General features: G+C 36.2%; 1 protein-coding gene across 1 annotated transcript in view; it reads right to left on the bottom strand.

Moving 5' to 3' along the window:
• The window catches only part of ARMH4 (armadillo like helical domain containing 4), a 136,029-nt gene that overhangs the window by 6,991 nt on the left and 119,406 nt on the right, over positions 1 to 9,632 (bottom strand). The window contains exon 5 of the mRNA XM_027770429.1: positions 1,961 to 1,992. Within this exon, the coding sequence (XP_027626230.1) occupies positions 1,961 to 1,992 (32 nt within the window). The remainder of the gene's footprint in view (positions 1 to 1,960; positions 1,993 to 9,632) is intronic.

Genomic DNA, 9,632 nt, shown 5'->3' with positions numbered 1-9,632 from the left:
ATTGACCAAAACCACAGACAAAGACAAGATACCAAGATTGACAAGAGAAAAACATCAAGTTACCTACAAAGGATATCCCATCAGGCTAACAGCAGACCTCTCATCAGAAACAATGTGAACAAGGAAAGAATGGGAAAATATATTCAAAGTGTTAAGGGAAAGCAATTTCAACCAAGATTACTGTACCCAGCAAGATTATCCTTTATGTGGGAAGAAAAGACAAGAACATTCTCAGATAAAGAAAAAATGTACCAGCACCAGGCTAGATCTCCAAGAACTTCTCAAGAGAGTGCTATATCAGGAAAATTAAATACAGACACACAGAAATAAGAGTTCAAAAACTAAGAAAATGGCCAACTTAATCATAGGGACAAGTCTGGAGTTGAATATTATATCCCAGAATTTAATCGGGAAAATCGAACCACAACAGAAGATAAAGTACATGAGACCGATTTGGTGAAATAGAATTTTATGACTTTTGACTAAAACGTTGCTGATTTTCTTCTAGGCTTTGTGGTCCAGTTTTAAGGATGTATGTCCTGTCTTGAGCTGTCAATAGGTTCATGTACCTACCATTTGAGCAGAATCCTAACCTGTTTCCTGGCTTTAAGTTTTAAGCAAAGTTCCTTAGCATGTCTTTGATTTAAGTTAAAACTGCTTTTCTTGAAATTACTAAGTGAACTTGCTGTTGAAAGTAATTAGAGTATTTAAGAAATTGTGCGATCAATACAATGTGGGGAAGAAAAGAATGGAAGACAACTGTAGATACCAGAGATAGTGTGAGAAGAGGGTGGGAAAGGACAGAGCGTCAGACATAGGTATATAGATAAATATATGAAACTAGAAATGGAAAATTTTTGATGATAACATGCATGATTAAGCCACTATGCAGTATATTCTGGATGGGAAATTACATTTTGTATGTTGTGACAATGCTTAGGGAATGAATGTAAATTAAGTTTAAAAAAAGTTTAAAAAAAACTAAAATTGTTTTTCTTTTAATTAAAAAAAGCATTAAAAATACTTATTCGATGACTGCAGTAGCCCTACCTAGGTGCTACTTTATAGTATGTTCATTCTACTCCTGAGGGTTATGCCTAAAGTCAGACTTGTGTTCATGGATATGAATATATCAGCTGTGCTTGCTATTGGAAATATTTTAATTAATTAAGATATTGAGTGAAACAATAAAATGTGTGTGGAGGGGAAGGCATAGAAAGCAACAATAGATACCAGACACAGTGTGGGAGGAGGGTGGGAGATGGCAGAGGGTGAGAGATAGGGAATCAAGGATGGGAAAAAAGGCAAAATATTCTGGATGGAAAATCTCATTTTGTATGCTGTAATGATTTACAGAGAATGAACGTAAATAAAAAAAAAAAATAGTTCTTCACAATAAAGAATGCACACCAAAAGGGGGAAGAAAAAAAGAATGAAAGGCACTCCAAAGAATAAAGTCCCCTGTGTGTACAAGAAGGCATTTAAGGGACAAACGTCTTTCTTGCTGGATACCTAGAAGTGGCAGTGCATCTTTGATCAGAATACCAAAATCATAATAATAAACGAAAGCTTCACTACTCTAAAGATCTTTTATTTGAAAAAACTATATGCCCTTAGGGCCAGCAGGTGGCATGGTAGTTATGGTGCTAGACTTCCATATGGTTGACTATGGTTCAAGTCCTGGACCTGGTGGCTGGAAAATCATACTGGAAATGTATGTGAGTGGCCAGAATTCCAGGAGGAGAAGGGATTGTTGGCATAGCCATACCCCCTCGGGAGTGTGATTTCTCATTGTCCCTCTCAATCTCTCTGTCTCCCTCCAGTGAGCCCACACACCCTATGGCTAAAAAAAAAAAAAAAAAAGGCAAAACAAAAAAAGAAAGAAATCTAAGACAAACAAACAAACAAAAACTATATGCCCTTAATGAAAAATCCAAAGGAAGAAAAACGCTTTCCTTACCTTGTCTTTCAGTTTTTCCATCCAGCTTCTCACTAGAAAAAAATAAGAGAATAAAATTTAAATAGCCATCTCTTAACTTGGATTTTTTAGTATTACATCAGTTTGACACGTTAAAGACTTTTTTGTATGAAATATAAGAAAAGGGTGAATAGTAGGAACATAATAATAATAATGGTCTTGTTTCTATTCTTATTTATTTAAAAATGCAACAGAGAAAACAAATATTCCTCATATCATTATTGAATGAACAGAGATTTTGATGGCTAAATGTTTGTTTTCTTATTATTGAATGCTTTGGAAAAGGAACAAGGATGTCACCTTTAAAATATCAAGTTTATTTTTTAAGCTTTATTCCTGATACTTTCTAAGTTTTTAAGCTCAGAGGGAATGCTGCACTTGAATCAATGTCAGAGAGCAGACATTACAGCAGGAAAGGGCAATGTGCAAGCCAAGGTTGCCTAGTTCTGGCTCCAAAGAGGAGCATTTGCAATCATACCAGGAGAAAGAATTTGATCAAAGGTAAGAAAAAGTGTTTGTGAAATATTTATCGAGCTTTTGAACTATACTATTCTATCACAACATAACTACTATGAACAGTAGAAGCAATGATCAATTAATATTTATGAAAGTCAACTGGAAAGGACTGATGTACATCAGCTAGAAGTTTGATGAAGACAAGGATTACAAGCACTTGGAAATATACAAGGCATTAATAGAAGGAAGCATCAATAAAAATGAAGATGTATTAGAATGACCATGTTCCAAATAGTTTGAAGCTGGTGGTGTGTTTTCTTTTCACCCTTAATTTCTTTTAAGGATATAATAATGTTGGGGCCAGCAGGTGGCGTGGTGGTTGAGGCACTGGACTCTCACATGGCTGACCACAGTTCAAGTCTCAGGTGTAGCAGCTTGCTTTCTCATCTCCTCTCTCTCTCTGACTCTCTCTGGTGAGCATATGTGCCCTTTAGCAAATTTAAATAATAATAAATAATAAAATTTTAAAATAAGTCTTAAAAAGTAAAAAATATATAATGTTTTATTGAATAAAAATTCACTTTTAAAAACAATGAAAAGCAGAAAAAAGACAAATACATCCTCATTTTACCTTTTTTATCAAACAAAATAAATTATTTTTAAAAAATTGTTTTAGGTATAGGCAGTGGCATGGTGGTGTTACAACGACTGGATCTCACATGTCCAATTACATGGTTTGCATGTCAGACCTGGCAGCTTGGAGGCAAAAAAAAAAACAAAAACAAAAAACCATGCCAAGTACATGTGCATGAATGCCCAAAATCCCAAAAGAAGTGGAAGAGAAGGGATTGTGGCATGACCATTGCCCATGGAGGGCTGCTTTCTCACTTTCTCCCTCTCTCTTTCTCCTCCAGCAAGTACACATACCCTCTAGCAAATATTTTTTTATTTTAAATTTTATCTTTCAGATCATATAATTTTTCTTCAAGATGTGTACATATTCTTGTGATGTTCTCAAAAGTAAATCTTGAGTTCAGTTTGACTCATCAATAGATCTTCAAGGAGAGGCTCTACAAGATACAGATGCAAATTCAATAGCAGTTTCCTTGAGTTATCTAGTTATATTTCTTTCCAATTCCTGCTTTTTTTTTTATCTGAAAGTGATTTTGTAACCTGTGATTCTTTTAGATAGAGTTGCTTATATTTTACAATTCTGTTTTATTAGAATCTTGAGAAGCTCTTATTTTGATGAGTTCAGCTTCCAGATATTTCATTCTGAGTACTATCTGACTTCTTATTGAAGCATAATTATTTTCTCTTAACTGCTCTAAGTTTTCTTGAGATGCTGCTTGTGTCTGTAAGAATAGATTGCCTTCGAGGGCCAGCAGGTAGTGTGGTGGTTGGGGCACTGGACTCCCACATGTCTCTCTCTTGCTCGTTCTCTTGCTCTGTCCCTCTCTGGTCAAATTGAAATGAATAAATGAATGAATGAATGAATGAATGAATAAATAAATAAAGTTAAATAAAAATAATTCTTTAAAAAAAAGAATAGATTGACTTCTTAAAGGAATGCATACTGTACTATAAGTACTATATACTGTCTTACTCTTCCTTAAATATTCCAATTATATTGTTCTACTTGAACACGTTGTACCATACATTTCCATATGACTTTTGAACTTTACAACTTCTTGTTCCAACTTCAGCTTAATCTCTTTTTACACATTTCTTCTGTATTGTTTTCATAGAAGACAACTTCTGCTGAAGAATTTTATTTTCTGCATACAGATGCATTTAGAAGATGCAGTTTCCATGTTTGCTGTAAGATCATCAATCTGATGCTTTAGCATATTAACTTGAATATCCATTTCAAATTGACTATCTTTTAAATCTCCTTAGAAACAAATTTCTCTATTTCCATATTCATTTAAATTCTTTCACGTCATTCATAAGAGCTTCTTAAATCCAATTATCTCTTCCTCTAATTCACCATTTTTTTTATTTCCTGATCCAATTATATTCTAGAGATTGTTTGAATTCAGTAAGTTCCTTTAACTGTTCCTTTTCATCTTCAGATGTCATCTTTTCTTCTCCTTAAGCTCCTCTAATCTCACTTCATCTCCAAGTGCAGCAACCCCTGTAAGGCTAACCCTTGCAGGGTCCAACATGCTCCTTATGAAAAATTGTTCAACATCACTAATCATCAGAGAAATACAAATTAAAACTACAATGAGATATCACCTCATAGCTTTTAGAATGACTATTATCAAAAGATAAAAGATTACAACTATTGATAAGAATGGAGAGAAAAGGGAAACTTTGCACACCACTGGGTGAATGAACTTTGGTACAGCTATTATGGAAAACACTATAGAGGTTCCTCAAAAACTGAAAATAGAGCTACGTATGATCCAGCAATCCCACTACTGGATATATGTACAAAGGAAAGGATATCAGCGTGCCAGAGAGAGACATGCACGCTCGTGTTTGTTGTAGCCCTATTCACAGCAGCCAATCAAGCTAAGTGCTCATGAACAGATCAATGAATAACGAAAATATGGCATATATACAGAACAGAATATTACTCATCCTTTAAAAATAATGAACAAAGAAGACATTATGTGAAGTGAAATAAGCCAGGCATAGAGAGATATATAGCACGTGATCTCACTTACTGTGGAACCTGAAAAAGCTGAACTCATAGAAGCATACAATAGAATGATGGTAACCAGAGACTGAGGCATGAGGAGGGGTATGCGTTGAAAATATGTTGGTCAAAGAATACCGTTATTTCAATCAAGCAGTAAACACAAATTTGTTTTCTTATATTTAGGAGGTCGGAAGTCCAAAATCAGTCCCACGAGTTAATTCAGGTATCAGCAGGGTTAGTTCCTACTGAAGGTTGATTTTTCCAGCTTCTAGGGTCCACCTGAATTCTTTAGCTCATGGCCCCTTCATCCATCTTCAAAGTCAATAGCTTAGCATCTTCAAATCTTTCTTTCTAAAATTTGCTTCCACTGCCATATTTTCTTCTCTGACCCTGACCCACTTCTCGCTTACAAGGACTCTAGTGATATACCCCCATCAATCCCATCGCTTGACCTCTTTTGTCATGTAAGGTAACATATTTACAGGTTCTGGGGATTAGGAGGTAGATATAGTTACTTTTTAGGGTGGTGTGGCATTATTCTACCTACCATGCCAGGTAAATCACCCAGTTTTCCTCAATCCTGATGTGTAGCCTACACAATTTCTCAAAGAATTCCCAGCAATAAGGAGCTCCAGCAATAATCACTTATCAACACCTCTTTCATTGGCTTTCCACCCCCGTCTCACTTCCTCACTCCCTCATTTCCTCACCATACTTCTGGGATGACTTCCAAGTAAACTCCTTACACCAAATCTTGTCTCAGTATCTACTTTTAGGGAGACCACAACTAAGACACAATCTACTTCTACTACCATATAGGCAGGCTGGTTCTTTGCCATATCAATTTCATTTTGTACTATAACTATTCGAACAAACAGCAGGAAAGCAGGCAAGCAGACTAAGTCAAGGTAGAAGACATCTCTGTTCATCTAATTAATTTTAACTGAAGAATTTTGGTCTGCCTAAATTAATAGGGAACTCATATTCATTTATTTTAAAAGAATTATTTATTTAATTTTGTTTATTATTATTATTATTATTATTATTATTATTATTATTATTAACTTGATCAGAGAGAGACAGAGGGAGAGAGAGAAAGAGAAAGTCAGAATGTAAGCCACCAGGTCCAGGACTTGAACCATAGTCAGCCATGTGGGAGTCTAGTGCTTTAACCATCATGCCATCTGCCAGCCCCTCACATTGAAATATTTCTTTTGGAGAGATTTTTTTTCTATAGGGCGCATGCACTCGTCAGAAAGACAGAGAGAGACAGAAGGACAGAAAGCAAGAAATCACCCCCCAGCGGGGGGATGATCATGCTGCAATCCCTTCTCCATTTTCCTCTTGGGATCTCAGGCATGCACACAAACACACCTGGCATAAGTTTAAGCCACCAGGTCGGGGACTGGAACCGCAGTTGACTACATGGGAGTTCAGCAACACAGCCATTACACCAACTGCTGGTCCCTACATTCAATTTTGAAAAAGTCATAAATACAGTCTTTTAATAATTAAATTTTCCATATCACTTAACATACTTCAACAATGTGAGAAGCTTGGTATTTATCTTCATCTATGGAAAGAGAAATGTTAATTTCATCATTTATGCTCCACCTAAATGAAAAACAAAATATTGGCCCTTTGTTCAAAGTATGTGTAAATAAATTTCAGTTACAGTATTTCTACCAGGTCAAGAAATAAATAGAGACAAGGCCCTTTTCTTCCTTGTTATTTACCTGTCAGTGCCCTTTCTAGCCTAAGAAAAAGACAAAGCTTTTTTCTAACTTACATAACACACTTGAGAATAATAAAACTTACCAAGTTTTAAATGTTATCTACATGTTTTTAAAAGAACTTTGAGTTTTTTCAGCTGTAAATTATTCTCTAATGATGCTAAATTTACCTGCTTTCAAATCACACAGAAACCCTATCTATAATCATTTGCTCTTCACATAATTACAGAACAGCAAGATTACGATGAACAGAATGACCTACTTTGCATAGGGCTAAGTGAGCAGTAATTGTGCATCTAAGAAGCAATTAATTCTGAAGGCACTGCTCTGATATTTACAGAGAAGGATGCGAAGAGCCCAAATACCCAAATCTCTACTTTCAAATAACATTACAGATATAAATAAAATTAAATAATTTTTTTTAAAAAAAGAATGTCTTTAGACAGGATTGACAGATTGATAGCTCTTTCTCGATTCCATGGGTGGTGGTACATGGCTGTTCTTAGTTGATGGAGCGATTCTTCAGGTTAATTATGATGATGAACGAGATGCTGGCATGCTAACTAGTTACACGACCCCTGAGCTAAAGACAGAGTGGCTCTAATCACTGTGAGAAGCCCAAATAAAAATCAGTCTCCCAAATAAGAAAAATAAATAGATACATAAATAAGAATGTCTTTAGTTCATCGCAATCTTAGAAACCATTCTAGATATCTAGTGGTTCGCTCCAAAGAGACATCTTGCCGAGGTCATTTAATGGTGCTAATGATACTGATAAACTATAGCATATTGTCACATCTCTTGTGATGAGAAAGCTGTCATAAGCTTCAACTATATGTAAAATATGATGTTTAAAAGAATTACACTTTAGTGTGTCTTCCTTCCTCTTCCCAGAAAAGGAAGCATGATATACATCACTTCCCACTACTCACCAGGAAAGGAAACAATTTATCTATGCCCTCCCAGCACCTAATCATGAGGGGGAAAATCACTGGTCTTTGACTAAGACATCCTTGAAATTTCTGCTGAGCACTGAGTTTTCAGATCTCTGATTTTACCCTTCAGCAGCATCATATCCACACTCAGAGGACCTGAAATTCTCACTCACATGGAGGTCTCTCCCTACATTTGTACTACTTGATCTCCAATCCATCAGTGAAAAAGGAAATAATTTGGCATGTGTTTTTGCCACAGGACACTTGCACTCACAAGAGATAAAGAGAGAGAGAGAGAAAGTGAGAAATCACCTCCCAGGGGGAATGGGCACACCACAATCCCTTCTCCTCCATTTTCCTCTTGAGATTTGGGCATGCACATGTGCACGCACACATCCAGAATGATTTCAAGCTGCTAGGTCCAGGACTTGAACCATGGTTAGCTATGTGGGAATCTAGCACCTTAACGACCACACTGATCCCTGTATTTTTTTAAGAACTATTTTATTTAATTTTATTGTCATTATTTTATCTTATTTTTTTTATATATTTTTTTCCTGAAATTTTTTTTTTGTAACTCAATTTACATTCCTTCCCTAAGCATCATCACAGCACACAAAATGCGATTTCCCATCCAGTATACACTGCATAGTGACTCAATCATGCACATTACAAAAAAATTTTCCATTTCTAGTTCCTAGAATTATTTTCGCCCCTCTTTCTGACCCTCCGTCCCTTCCCACCCTCCTCTCACACCACTTCCGGTGTCCAAAATTGTCCTCCATTCCCTTCCCACCCACATTGCATTGATCACACAATTTCCTACATAACCTAACTACTTTCAATGGTGAGTTCACTCGTTACTACTAAGAAAACCAGTTTTAACTTAAATCAAAGAAACGCCAAGGAACTTTGCTTAAAGCCAGGAAACAGGTTAGGATTCTGTTCAAATGGTAGGTGCATGAACCTATCAGTCTCATGTACTTTTATCTTCTGTCCTGGTTCAATTTTCCTGATTAAATTCTGGGATATAATATTCAACTCCAGACTTGTCCCTACGATTAAGTCGGCTACTTTCTTGGTTTCTGAACTCTTATTTCTGTGTGTCTGTATTTAATTTTCCTGATATAGCACACCCTTGAGAACACCCTTGGAAAACTTCCTGGAGATCTGGTCTGGTGCTGGTAAATTCTTCCAGGTTTTGTTTATCTGAGAATGTTCTTGTCTTTTCTTCCCACCTGAAAGATAATCTTGCCAGGTACAGTATTCTTGGCTGAAATTGCTTCTCTCTTAACACTTGGAATATATTTTCCCATTCATTCCTCACTCGTATTGTTTCCAATGAGAGATCTGCTGTTAGCCTGATGGGATATCCTTTGTAGGTAACTTGATGTTTTTCTCTTGCTAATCTTAGTATCTTGTCTTTGTCTGCAGTTTTGGTCAACCTGGCTATAATGTGTCTTGGAGAAGATCTTCTAGGGTTGATTCTATTTGGGGTCCGTTGTATTTCCTGGGACTGGATCTTTGAATGCCTCTCTAGGTTTGGAAAGTTTTCTTGCAGGATTTCCTGGAATAGATTATCAATGCCCTTATGGGTTTCCTCACCTTCTGGAATGCCAATTATCCGGATATTTGGACGTTTGATGGTATCCAGTACTTCTCGCATATTATTCTCAAATTTTTGTGCCATTTTCTCAGCCTTCATGGTGGATTTTTCTAGGCCAGCCATTTTCTCCTCTACATCTGAGATTCTATTTTCTGAATGATCTAGTCTGCTTTTAATGCTTTCCAGGGAGATTTTGACTTCTTGTATTATAGACTTCATCTCTAGCAGTTCGGTTTGAGTCTTTTGTAAAGTGTGTAATTCCACTTTTAGATCT

The sequence above is a fragment of the Tupaia chinensis genome, unplaced genomic scaffold (assembly GCF_000334495.1).
Source record: "Tupaia chinensis unplaced genomic scaffold, TupChi_1.0 Scaffold000133_1, whole genome shotgun sequence".
Classification (NCBI taxonomy): Eukaryota; Metazoa; Chordata; class Mammalia; order Scandentia; family Tupaiidae; genus Tupaia; species Tupaia belangeri.
This window is presented reverse-complemented; position numbering and strand designations above follow the sequence as displayed.